Source organism: Dendronephthya gigantea, unplaced genomic scaffold (genome assembly GCF_004324835.1).
Source record: "Dendronephthya gigantea isolate DGI-Jeju-01 unplaced genomic scaffold, DenGig_1.0 000166F, whole genome shotgun sequence".
NCBI lineage: Eukaryota > Metazoa > Cnidaria > Anthozoa > Malacalcyonacea > Nephtheidae > Dendronephthya > Dendronephthya gigantea.
The window spans coordinates 32,605-47,443 of record NW_021163176.1 but is presented as its reverse complement, the minus strand read 5'-3'; the positions used below and the strand labels follow the sequence as shown (position 1 = coordinate 47,443).

The following is a 14,839-nucleotide window of genomic DNA, read 5'->3' as shown; positions in this document are numbered from 1 at the left end:
AGCTATTTCATGTTCCATCTAACCAATGTTCAAAGTGGTCCAAAAGAAAGAATTTGTGCTAGCCATTCTATGATTATACAAGAGTAAAGGTTTATAATGGCATTTTTTCTATATTCTTTTTAACGCAACGACAAACAGTGCTAGCCTTTGCACTTGGTGGATGTCTATTACTGAGCATTTTACTAAACGTCGTTTTTTTATGCGTAAAATACAATCATCGGAAGAGGACACCAGAAGCACCACCTCAAAAATCACCGAGTCCTGTCAATATTCCAATGGAAGAAGTTGAGCTGCCACCAGAGCAATCGCCTCTATACCAGGTAATTCTTACTATAGTTTTGCCATTCATAGGTCTAGAAATCTACCTAGGGCTGCTCCAGTGACTTTTTCCAATGAAAATAGAATTTAAGGATTAAAGATTAAAGATTTTGCAATCAAGCCTGCAGCAGAAGCATGCTCATATCATCGCCTTTATGTACCTTCGGGTATATTTATTTTTTTGCTCAAATTAGTTTGTCGGTGAGCACTATATAACCGATATGGTATATACTTGAAATACGAGTATGCACTTTGAACGTGAATGCAGGCCATATCAAACCTTGTTTCCAGGGACAGAATATGGTGAAAAGTGAATAATCGACAGTCTATTAGTGTACTACGACAGGAAGTTTATATAATTATGTTGGGAAGTTCAAAACGAAATTCCGAGTGATATATTTATAACACCTTTGACGTTTTCTTTATCATTAGCTTTCTAGTTCGCCATGAAAATGAATTTTCTGTTTTTTTCCAATTTCTAGGAACCGCGTTATCCGGATTTTGAAGTTTTCTCGGAAATAGAAGAGGAGGAATACGTCATACCCCCCACGTCACAAACAGAAACCGTAGAGGTCTACGGTGAGCCTAAGACACCTTCACAAAATCCTGGGGATGCTGATTTTCATGAGAATAAACTAGGGGATCCTCAAAGTAACAGCGAAGGTAAAGTCAGTACGTTTCTTTGGAAATAATGCGGATCTATCCCAAAAAAAAGGAAAACTATTGTAGACGTCAAAGTCACTACCAGGGACTGCTTTCTATCTTTAGGTATGGATGAAGATCAGTATCCGGAATACGAAAATATGGAAAACAATTCTTTACCAGCGATTGCTATGACTCCACTAAATTCCACTAAAGACCATCCACATGAATGATGTAATTTCTCGTTAACACATCTCAAGACGAACGTGGATGGCATCCAGGTTTAATGAAACGTTCGTGTTAGAGTGAGCCTTAGTGTAGAAATCATGCGGAGTTTAGTTCAGAGTTTAGTTAAAAGTGGTTAATTAGTGTCGGATTTTATTGTTTTAACTATCTACAACTAACATTCTACATACTGATGCTAGCCATATTGAAAACCTCTCTTCAGTGCCAGCTACAACAGTTTTGACAGTCTCAAACATGCAAGTCCGTTAACGAACTCCCTTCATGCTTGACTATAACTGTTTAGTGTTTGTCTGGGGTTCGTTGTACATTACACCGTTGCCACTACCTCAGACGTGTTTGAATCTTCTTTACCAAGCTTAAGCAGATGTACTACGAGGTGCTCGTCGTTATGTTTAATTTTCCTTAATTATACTTATGTAGTTTTTTGGGTATATGGGTATTAGAATAGAAAGTACAGCTCTTTAAAATCAGATGTTCTGGTTGGCAAATGTTTTTTGAATAAAGATTAAGGTGATTTTATTTTGAACAGCGAAAGAAACCTAGATATGTTTAATTGATTAAGATTGATTTCTTCATGCAACTCCTTTCAAAATGGATGAATATTGGTCTGGTTTATTTTTATTTGGTTTATATTTGTTCGCGCTGATACGAGCCATGCATGTGCTTTCCTATGTTTTCTTTTCACATCAACTCCCCTGGCGAAAGTCCTTGCGTCGAAACTTCGAGCATCGCTTTTGTCTATTGCAGTTGTTATACCACATTGGAAAGATATTAAAAGACGCTGCCGCTCTGCTTCCTGATTATATTGAAACACTAATCAATATCTGTGATTTAATTATCCGAAGCAATTGTGATTGATTCGGAAAAATATTTTATTCAAATCAGGGTCGAAAATATGCGAGGGCTTTCTCAAGCAGAGCTAGGATGTAAAACTGTAGATGTAATCGTTGATAACTTTCGCCACATTTTTAAATTTATTTTGCAATCTCGCCTGTGTGCGTAGTCCTCGCGAGAGGTCGCGTGAGATGTAATTAAAATCGCAGCGTGATATTTTTGATATCACACCCCCACCTTTGAAATCAAATACAGGATTACGACAATGTGAAAAATCAAACAGTCATGTGGTACGAATACTGTTTTCCGATTGGACAAATTTAATTTGAGAAATATTTTGAGGGTATATACATGATTGATGCATATTCCTCCATCGTATTGTTAAACCAGACGCATTGTATTCCGTTGTGATTTGGTGTTATATCTGTGTAGCATGAGGGTAAGTGCTTTGAATATGTGATATTTCCAATAATTTACCGTTAATTTACTGACCAATAGTTTCCTGGTAGTTGAATACTCCGGCAGAAAGGCAAAACCCAGGTCATAATCACTTATACCACTGGCATTTTCCACTTCCTTCGTGATATTATATGGGATGTAATTACGAATGTTGGTGGTGTGTAAAGAGAACGAATTCATAAACATCTACAATAATGTCAATTATGTTCATAATATTGAGATACCAATAACATTTAATTTGTGTAACGGATAAAATAAGTTCCTGTGTAAACCGAATCGGTGATTAGCTTAAACTTGTTAGATTGTTTTTTTGACATGTCGGTTGATATATATGGACTATATGCCTTGCCTGAAGTGTGTCCGGTTTAACTGACGAGAATTATTCTCCAGATATGCGAGATGTTAGCTCTATGTAGATGTGAAAGTCTTAACTCTAGCCTGTTCTCTGAACTGTCATCCTCCGTGCCTGAATCAGGCATGCGCACATATTTGCCGAGAGACACAAATTGGCAAAGCTATATGACAAAACAAAGACCGGATTTGGTCGCGCTACAATATTCTGTTCGGACAAAATAAATGATTTCTTTGTTCAAATATATTTGTTTTCAATTCTGTCTCGAATATATTACTCGAGATTTTTCGTTTTTCAGAGGATAGTGATCATTGACTGTCATAATTGACTGTCATGATTTTACAAAGGGAGAAATGATTTCAGAGTACCTATCAGAACGACAACTCCATTGATTTTTTTTGCGTTAGCGGATTCGTCACTCACCAAGTACCGTAAATAGAGGCGATCACCCCCCCCCCAACTTCCCAATTTTCAATACGGGCAGGGGGGGGGGTGATTCCTGCCATTAAGGTACTTGCTTAGTCACTTACGCGGAAAACAATTAAGAAATAAATGTCATATTTACATCATTTCGAAACCAAAATCTTTAAAACTGTGGTGCTGGATTTTGTTTATTTTCTGTAGATCCAAATGTAATCAGCAGTTGGGATCATCCAATACCCTGACGACTACGTGTCAGTGAGTTTTATTTCTCCACTTTATCATTAGGTTATGAAGAGGAAGATATTCTGCATCAGCTGCGTGATATTTTTGGCTTGTTTACTTGATTTGGCTATTTCTTTTGTCGAAGCCCAAGGTATGCTACTCAATACAAAACAATCTTATAGCATGAGGTGGTATGGAAAATCTGATTTGTGATATTCCAAATAATAATGATGATACACATTTACCAAAAGACCTTGTCAGCTTTTAAAACTGATTTTCTTTTCGTGATAAAGAAACTTTAAACTGTTTTTTTGACCTTGGGAAATATTTCCCTATACGGACCTCCAATCTGGTAAAAAACATATGTTTAATATATCCGCCGATTATATTGCAGATGATGACTGGCCAAGTGGAAAATACGGTTTTCCTAAGCCAAAGTCAGGTTGTCCAGAAAGTGAGTCAAGCGAATGGCGTGAAGGATGGAGGTTTCAAGATATGGAAGACGATAGAAAATATGGATCATCATTGGGCTCATCGAATTTGGACATTCAAGTTATAGGAAGGAAAAAAGATATATTGAGGAGTTTCTGCATGAAACAAAACGACGGAATGCAAACAAGATCCTGGCCTCAAGGTAAAATATTCTATTTTTGACAAGCGGAGAGTATGAAAGATCTGATGACTGATGTTGCAGAATTTGTTACAATACAGGCCCCTTAGTCAGTCCCTAACTGAACTGTCCGGAATCCATGTTATTATATGTGCAGCAGAGAAAATAATATACACAGTGGGCAGTTACAATATTTGTTAGAAATCTTTGCATGATACTTTCATTTAAAAATAGGCATTATTTTTTTACAAATCTGCAGCGGGCGGAATCCTAGCCTTTCCTGCCATCTGATTGGCTGTAGCAGCGGGCGGAGTTTTACGACATCTCGCTACGGTTCGGAATCCTGTATTTTATGCTCGGGCGAAAGCGTATTTGCTTTGTTTTTCTAAAGTTTTATTCGCAAACTTTTGACTTTTTTATTTTAAAATATATGGACCAAATCATTATCACGATAAATTGAAGTAAATTTATATAATAGTAAATTAATCGAACGAGGTTTGTTTGATTGTTTATATTTTTGTCGCCATTGCGGAGTCTGACTACACAATTATAATACGACCTAACGTCGCCATTTTGTAAAAAAATAAATACGTTATTTACCGTTTTGGTCGTTCCGGATAGAAAAATATTTCCCCTCGGTCTCAAAACGTCTCTCGGCCTGCGGCCGGGCCCCGGGGTCGTTTTTGATGCCACGTGAAAATATTTTTCAATCCCGGCCGGATCTCGCAGCTGGTAAATAACATATATTTACTTTTCTCTTGTCTCTCGTTTCAAGTAGTTTAAAGTGAAGATGCTGTTGCATGAAGATTGACGTGTCATAGTCACCGCAAAACTTATGTTTGGGACATATAAATCTGGGTTCGTGACAATCTTTTTTGTCTTGAAAGGTTCCTATTGTATTTACAAGAGTAAAGACGCAACATGTCCAGAAAATATGAATTCAGGCTGGGTGCTTTGGGATGATGAAAATATCAATAATCACAACAGGAAAGGAGGATGGTTACCTGATGGTGAATATAATCATGATACCAAAATTCATTACTGTTGTCAAACTAATGGTAATTGGTATGACCCGATTGAACTGCCAGTCAGTCAACCATTTTATCTCATGCCAACCAATTTTAAGTATGATCGATGTCAGATAGTCAAATGGGCGGTTAATTACTTGGAGGAGATTTGGTTCGATACAGAAAATGACGACAATAACGATAGACATTGGGGGAGTCATGTTCCAGTAACAAGCTCGACTACATTCGGTGTCCAGTACTGTTATTATGAAAGTATGTCAGTTTTTTTCTTTCAAATTGATTCAATTAATAAATTCTAATCAGTTCTGTCCGACGGATTTCTTTTGTGTTTACAATAGCTTACAATAGAAATCCGTCGCGCAGAATTGAATATATGAATAAACACACCCCCAGTCCAATCATCGCCCTGTCGTTACGCCCCTGGAAACAGGGTGGGACATCGACTGGCAGTCTGGGCCACAGCTATAATAAATTCCCCACTGCGCCTCTCCCTGGCTGATGTTAATTTAAAAGTATAACTATCAGTTGTCGTTCCAATCTCGGACAACACTTAAGTCCATTTCCCATTTTTCCTACCATAGAAATTTATTATTGTTTTGACGTAGTGAAGTTTGCCGTTGCAGTTATATGCATGCATATAACGTCTAGAAGTCCATCTTGAAGTAACTTTAGGTTTTCAAGATCTGGATCTTACGTGGTCACGATTTTGCAAGTTTGGTCGTAGATCTTGCTAAATCATGACCACACCGACAGCCAATACCTGATAGTTCGTTTCTTTTTTAGATTGCCGACGTACAATGGTTGAACCTAACGGTTCATTTACATCGCATAATTCAGAATTAAACTCGCAATTTTGTTCCTGGTCGATTACTGTTGCTAAAAATTGTAATGTCCTTTTGAGCATTTAGCAACTTTTGACATCAAGCTGTAATAACACATTTCTGAGAACATACGATGGTTCAAATGACAAAGCGCCTGTTCTTGCCACATATTGTGGTTCAAATGGGAGCAGCAATATCGAGATTTTATCATCTACCAATAGTTTATACATCCTGTCAAATTCTGGAACATATACAGGGAATCCTAAAAGACTTTTTGTGTTGGATGCTAAATATACTTCCATTTGTCGAACAGGTTTGTTTCAATGCAAATGTATAATGTTCCTATATTACATAAGCTCAGATTGCATTTCTCATACCTCTATATATCTATAAAGTTTTAATTTAGATTACCATGTTTGAATCTACACTATGCAACTTCCTTGCAACTTGCAATGCAATTCTAATTTTGGGGGCTGTTATTTGTGAAGAGTGTTCAAAATGCTAAGAAAACGTTAAAAGATTGTAAGAAATGTTCGTACTGCATGGAAAACTTTACATGCCTTAGGAGTAGAATTGCATTGAAAGAAAAGTTGCTTTGAGTACCACCGCCTTCATGCTTAAGGAAATGTAGCTACTAAACAATTTTATATACTCAGATTTGAAGGCATACAGTATGTAGCTATACTAATGTATTCCAGCACTCGAGCGGAGAAGGAACTCGCAATTTTATTGCGATTAAAATTTATTTAGATTAAAGCGTCCAGGCAGTACACTCTAAGTGCATGCATGCTCATTTATTCTCATGCAGAAAACGATGACGATAATGTTTCAAGCAAAATCAACGGTGTTGAGGTGGCGATTGCAGCGATCTCGTGTGTACTATTTATTATCTTGGTGATAAATATCGGTGTGTTGGTGAAATACAGACGAAACAAGGAAGCAGAGTTTTCGAGTTCGAATTCCGTAAAAGCGATCAGAAAGACGCAAGCACGATTGGAGGTTATTGAGGTAAGGTTTTTTCTGTTGCCACATTTATCCCTTACACAGTACTATGTAGTCATACCGGATATTATAAAACAGATCGACTTGTAACCTTTCCAAAGTCTCAATAGTACGTAACACGGATATTTTCATTGCTGAAACTAGATGCGATATCACTACATCGAAACTTTACCTGTAGTATAATAACCCGCTAAAACAAGCATTCTTAGAGCCGTTTTCCCAAACACGTATACTCGGTGCAAGGTCCTTGAAAACTTCATGATACTGTATAATGATTATATATAAATAGTGATCATATCATATAAATCATAGGGGTTAAAATAACAACAGTGTCACGGATAATATTATCGTAGGGGTATCCCTAGGGCGGACATTGCGAGGGGGTGGTGTGGGGATTGTAAATACAAATATTCGCTTTGATCACAAAACGTAAAACCAATTGCTTCTATATAAAAGAAACCAGTGTACACAAGACGAACACTTTAGTTTTTTCTCCTGGGATCAATCTTTAGGCAACGGAAATTATTTACGTGTTGAAAAATACAATGTTTTACAATATTAAAACAGGATCCAGTCGTGGAGGGTGATGACCCGTATGTTATACCGATAGAAAAGCAAAGAAAGTCCTACGAAGAACCCAAAGTGATATCGGTCCAAGACTCTGGCTATGCTGAGCTCGATAGGTCCAGGCTCGAAAGACGAGACGGAACAAATTATGGCAATTACCAGAAACTATTGAAGCGAGAGAATAATTCAGCAGACTGATAAGAACACAGTGCCGCACGAGAAGGTCATGGAATCAAAATTCTTGCCAAAATTCTCGTAAACAGTAATTAAATCTAAGTAGCAAATTCCATCACGCATGCAGGTTCATGGAAAATAATAAAAAAAACTTAAGGTTGCCCATGTTCCACAGTATCAATTAAATTTGTTTTGAGATGTAACTAAATAAATTATTAAAGTAGATTTTATGATTTTTTTGACGAGAAAAAGGTTTCCACACGTTGCTATTTCTTGTCCCGTATAGTCTATGTGAATAAATCGTGTAAAAACATAGTTTTCCACTTATTTTAGTATGCATTTGTTGATTTAAAAATGAACATTTAAAAACAATCAAAATTTTTCGGCGTTATACTCGCGCAAAAAAACGCGTCATTTTCGCGCGAAGCGATATAATTTTACTTTTATTTCATTTGCATGCTGCTTGTTGCTGCTGGCATATATAATATGCAAAAGCTACTTTCCTTAACGTCTGTTGATTATGCGATCCGATTTTGTCTGATCTAATTCACTTTTGTCGCATGAAATGTAGCCTTGTATATTTTTTTCGGTTAAAAATGTTCTTTCAAATTGCTCGCTACCATTTTTGAAAAATTGCTCAGTTGACTATCACGTTAAAATTCCTCAACCAATCAGAGGCTAGAATTTTCAATAGACGCATTTTTAATGAAAGACCATTGTTTGTGAACAGCTTAGAAATCTGTTGCTGTACTGCTGTTGCTGTTCTACGTGAAATTGAACTTTGAGTTCATGTTATTTTCGTCCGATAATCACACAAACGTGACAAGAAAGTGTCAAAGTGTTCACAGGTAGCCATACATGCTGAATACATGCCATGTAAATATTTCTTTACATTAAAGAACGAGTGTTTGTTGTATGAACTGATTCAACCATTTGCTGATGGATTTGGAGTATCATGTACATATCGATCATGCTGGTAAGTTACATGTGGTTCTTGTCTTAAAATCAATGAAAGCGAGAGGTTTATTAATGATTGTATACCTTCAGTATAAGCAAGCAGCCAACAACAATAAACTTACCGTGTGAATATGCTTGCATAGTGCTTTAATGAAATTGATTATAAGGTATTCGAAATTAGGTACATATTTATGGTTTCTCAAGGTATTAATGGCTTCGAAATATACCGGCGGTTACACTTACCTTCTGTGCAGATTTAGGCATTCCCGACGGTCGGTAACTTAGCAGAACCAGGCCTAAAACTGTTGTTAAGACTGGTTGTTTGATTCATTGGACTACGTTGTATCGAGCAGATAACATGATCCTGGCAGTCGTATAATCACCACAACAATATCATGTGCTTGTTTGCTGTCATAAAGACTGATTTCAATACCTCAAAGTCCTCTCACGCTTCGTTGAATCTCGGGTAACTGGGCACATGTAAACAGCCCCTTAGATCAAGCTGCATGCAGAATTCTGCCTAGTTTTACGCAATTGAACCCCTATTTTCTCGTTACTGATGTAGAACATTAGAGAGAGGACGTTTCAGTTCACCTTTATTTCTGCCTATCTCCTGGAAATTGCGACTTTACTCGTCCAATCCCAAGGTATGTATGCCAGTCGGCCGCCGTTGCTGTGATTGTCTGTACACCTATATATACCTAATACAGTTAACTACAGTTGTACAGCTGTAACTTACACAGCTTATACGGTGCAAGTGGTGCAATTTTTCTTGCAACTTGCAATGAATCTTGTAATATCATCCTTAAGCATTTCGAATATGATTGTTGTTAGAATTTGGGAACTATTTTTTGTTTAGTGCTTACAAACTGCAATTCCTCTTGCAACTTCGAAGTCAAAAACAATTGTCTTTGGAGAGAAGACCTCAGTGTCAATCTGAGATGGTTGAGACATCAAGGCGAAATACCAAGATTAACTGAACCTGGACCATTTCCAGATCATACCAAGGGACTTGGTAAGCGTTATTTCTTGTTTACCAGAGTATTACTAAACCATAATCAAGTGACTTTCGGATTAACTTTAAACGGAATGCAAAATAATGTTATCAAATGCAGTACTAAGGCTCATCTCAGACGTCGTTTCATTAGATTCAGGACATGAAAAATTCTACGTCCGAAACAGAAAAATGCGTCATTCGGTTTTCCATCTATATATCATCTATGCAGCATATTACCCATCTCGTTCTATTCATCTCGATACAAGTTAAACATTTTGTTTGCGGGTTTATAATCGCACTCAATCAATCAGCAAAGTTTCAATCAAGAACAAAATCTGTTTTCCTAGGCGTTCTGAAGAGCAAAAGTCAAGGACCTGGTGCACTTCAATTCCGTGGAGGAAAATGTATTCATATATTTAATGGTGGTTTTACCAAGCCAGAGGATGGAAGAAGACTTGTAATTCACAGTGGCTGTGGTGAAGAAAGGCTGATGTTCCAGTTAGCATCAAACGGGATATTGATACACACCAAACATGGTATGTGTGTGAAGCCAAAAGGACCGGTGGTTGAAGGAGTGAAGGTGAGTTAACATCATTGTAAAATATGGGCACCCTCTGTTGAAATCAGATCTTTTTTGTGAACCTGTTTTATATAAACAAGGGGGATTTTGTAACCCCAACATAATGATTATGCACCTGAAGAAAACAGATTGTTGTCACTTGTTCTTTAGATTGGTGTTTATAGAAATTGCACAAAAACTGACTCATGGAGTTGGACAAGAAGAGGGTCGCTTCAGTACAAGAAGAAAATGTGTCTTGCTCCAGAGAGTGGACTGGACCACAGTGATGGCGACAGTCTTGTGCTTACTTCAGTTTGCGGTTATTTACAAAATTTCGCGAAGTTCGTTCCTGGCAAGTAACCCTAATCTCAACTTTATATATTTTATCCGAAAGGCATAGTGTCTTAACCAAATTCAATTGCTCTATATACTTTTTACTCATGCAAAAGTTTATTTATTTATCGCAGGAATTCTAACGGTTCTTTGTATATAGAAATTCAGCATTACGACGTGGTTTACGGGCAAAGCATGCTTCTGATTGGTCATCCTTTATCTGAGTATAAAAAGTGACAATTTCACTCACAAATAGGATTCTCAGTGAATTTACTGGAATGTAAAACAACTTTAAGATGATTGATAGCACGGACAATGCTGGATAACCTGTTTAGTTTACTGGATGTATAATTTACACTTGCGAGATTTACACTTCATTTTAGTCGCGCTTGGCTGGTACCGGTACATGGAAGATACCAAATCATTGCGAAGAAAAGCAAGCGACGACCGAGCACGATACATCTCCCCAATGATCACTAAAGCCAAATCGTGTCTTCAATTCTTTTATCGCATGTACGGCCAATACACAGGAAAGTTGCAGGTGTTTATTTTTTTTAAATGTGCATTTCGTACTCCCTAGTTTCTATTCTGTTTTAACGGATCTATTTAACGATTATTTGCCGATGGGGAGGCTATATCGCTGAGTAAAAACCGTGAAGTCACTTTTTTGTGCTTTTAAGAAAATACTTTTGATGGAATTACTTATCTCTTCGTCTGTCACTTTGAAAAAATAACTCGCCGCCATCTTGAAAAATCCGCTCAGCCTAAGGTGATTATCGTGTAATAATCCGAGGTCGGTCGGCCAATCACTGGCCAGAATTTTCAACAATGATCTTTGTAATTACACTAAAATTTTGTGTCCTTTTTGGTTGCGAAAGTATATGTGTGGGAATGTTTGGGAATAGTCAGTAGCGTGACCAGAAAAACTTCAAGTCAACGAAGTCATTAGATTGTTTGTAGAGAAACTAAATAATCCGCGTATGATTGCCAATGTTGAAATTACTAATTACCAGGGAAACGCAATTCAAGTTATGTTTCACAACATATAATACCAACATATCATAATAATTATATAATACCTATCATCTAATTTATCACCAACGCATAAAACGCTAGTTTGCTTGATCAATATTTTGCTTAGTCAATTGTTAGAGACAATGCAACAACACCTTTCTTAATCAAATTATTTTTACAACATCTATGAATTTGTAGGTGTACGTGAAGTCTGAAGGCAGGTTGGAATTCCTCTTACGGAGTTTCAATGGATCCCGTTGTGGGGACTGGTACCAAGCTCAGGTTGCTGTAAACAACCAAAAGACTGTATATCAGGTAAGTCTTTATGCCGTCAGGAAACACCAAATCCACTGTTTCTGTAACAACAATTCACTTGCTTCCTTGCAGTACGTTATCGAAGGTGTTCGTAAAGTCGACGACGTGGGTAGTGTCGCCATTGATGATATCTGTATCAAGGATTTCTGTACTGAACCGGGTATGTATAAGAAAAATTTAAACTTTAACATGCCATAACTGGAGATTATATGCCGTATAATGACTAGAAATTACCACAGAATCATTTCCTAAAATTTCCTGCAACAAAATTATGCCTCTAGCTGGAATTGAATGGGCATTCTTACTGGCGAATAGTGACAGGATTCAAGCACACAATAGATTCATATTTGCTTTACTTTAATCCAATTAGACAAGTTTGTTTTCTATCACTAATTTTCTACCTCAATCATTGATCATTCTCAGGTACGGTTAATAAGAAAGGCAATATTATAGCAAATTATAAAATCATGCACTGACCATTGTTAAAATTTGGTATATCGTACTATCCCTTCCTTTTTCCAAACACACTTCTCTGTATTTCTCTTTATCCCTCAAGAACTGCTATACAGTTCATTCCGTCGCAAAAAACGTTGCCCTATTTGTAAAGCTCGAAAACCTCCCGACCTCAACCAATGTAAATCATCGTCTGCAACTAAAGGGGGGAGGGAGAGAATTGCACACTCTCAATCAATACCCTACTCAACGCTTTTCATAAATACACACTGTAATCACTTTCAATTGCTCGGAATGTTTGAATAACTGCGATGCACCCCTTCCTGAAACATTACTCGCTCGTCTATTATTTCGTCGTTAGTTACGGCTAGCTTCTGATGATGATTTTCACGTTTCAGAAACTGAGCAACCAAACCTTCGGTTAATTTTACAACTAAATGCAACGACACCTCCTTCCGTGCAAGGCAAGTGCGCAGTTAATTCTAAAAACTGAGCTTATACTCGTGTCTTAAATACAATGCTACTCGAATGACATCAAAATCTTCTGCTTGTAAACATAGATAACTATGAAAAAGTCATAACGTGGTGAAGAAAAATGATACAATATCTTATTTTCTCCATTCTCATTCCTTTTAAGTCGACGGTAAAGCAAATACTTCGGGCAAACTCCCCATTTTCATAGCAGCGAACACATGCGCACTACTTTTGATCGTGGTAATCAATATCGTTGTGCTGGTAAAATGCCGACGACGAAATCAAAAACCAAAGTTATCAACTACAGATCCGGTCAATAATTCACTAAATGTAGTCGAAAATTTACAAGGTCCGTCGAAGGTTACTGAGGTAAACTACTTAGTATTGTTACAGTTTCCTCTCAAGATAATTATAGTTAAGACATTATGAAGTGTTATGAAATAAGCACCTTAAGCGTGTAGGACAGCAACACATCGACTACGCGGCTGAAACACTCATTTAAGTAAATGGTATAATGGTATAAATAGATGTTATAAATTAATTATCCATCGTATCAAAGAGGAGAATATAAATTAATTCCTCCCCTCCTAATTCACTTGGTTGCAGCCCCATAGTTTTACTTTTCCTCCTCTTCCATTCCCACGTTTCTATCGTTTCGAATAATGAATACAATTCTACAATATTAAAACAGGAGCAAATCATAGAAGACGTTGAGTTGTATGTCATACCGCTCGAGAAAGAGACAAACACGCACGAAAAAGATTTAAATTCTGGTTACGATGAGCTTAATGAACTCAGACTCGAAAACAGGTATGGAGCAGATGATGGCAGTTACCAGGAGCTGGGAGCAGTTATGGAGGTCGATGAGAAGGATACAGGGACGTACGAGGATATCATGGTATATCAAAATTGTCGAAACCCTTAAGTAGCACAAGCCATGCATGACAAATTGGGAAGTTGAAGGATGCAAGATAAGATATTCATGAGTTCCAAGAGATCATAGAATAGTTTATGTTAAATTTTTCTTACAAGAAAGTTATTTTCGTTAATGTCTCTTCTAGTTCTAGTTTTCTATTTTGGGAATAAGTCCGATGTTTCGATTTATGATACCTTCCATGACAATCAAATGCACATTTCAGAACGTTAACACACGTTAACGAAGCCGTTTTATAGTGCATGCAGCCAGTTGAATACAACTTAGAAAATTCAAGTGTCGTACTTTATTTTTATATGTCGAAGGAGCTTCGACGAAAAGAAAAAAAAATTCAAAATCTTCAATTTTTCGGAGTTTGTAATTAGAATGCTATTGCATGCATGTCATTATTTTGTAATTGTTCCATATTTTATCAAATGCTCAGTGCTTACTGTAAGACAGTGAGAGTAAGTGGTTTGGAACTTGACAAACCTTTAATCAACAAGGGGAGATTGCTAACAGTGTGAAAATACTACTTACATTCACTAACAAAAAGGAATTTCGTTTCAGTAGACCAATCAGGAAATTTGTTTATATTTCTAACAAGCCAACCAGAATGCATGAACATTGACTAATTCCGGTAAAAAGACATAGTCATATTACCATTTCACACGAATTTGTAAAAATGTAGGCATTCTGATTAGCTCAGCCTAAAAAATGTAATCAAATTTGCCAACTGGTTCAAAACAACAGGTTTGCTTGTTTATACATTCACTTCTATTTTAACTCGTATATTATACACTCTAACTCCACTGACACTGTCGCGTTATTTTTTTTTCGCGGAAAAATCTAAATACTTTCAAATTTTTATTATTTAGCACATGGGTCGACAAATGCATATTAAAATATGCGGAAAACTAAACTCTTTCGAATTATTTACCTGGGTTTTTAAAATAGATTATGACATGTATAAGGATTTTGACTTTAACGTGCGTGGACGTGCTTATGAAAACTTGCAAAGAAAGGTTAGAGTTCGCTTGTGAAATATTTCCATATTTTCTTTTGAATTTAAACAGAATAAAAAAAATTAGTTCGGCTTGACTGTGCCGGATTTGCATATTTGCTT

The 14,839-nt window shown here is 36.8% G+C and overlaps 1 protein-coding gene across 1 annotated transcript; it reads left to right on the top strand.

The window, feature by feature from the left end:
- The first annotated feature begins 146 nt into the window (after positions 1-146).
- On the top strand, positions 147-1,711 carry LOC114537869. The gene is made up of 3 exons (XM_028558978.1): positions 147-320; positions 801-981; positions 1,087-1,711. Exons 1-3 carry the CDS (start codon positions 276-278, stop codon positions 1,191-1,193), a joined length of 333 nt encoding a protein of 110 aa, XP_028414779.1. The 5' UTR covers positions 147-275; the 3' UTR covers positions 1,194-1,711.
- The last annotated feature ends 13,128 nt before the right edge of the window (positions 1,712-14,839 follow it).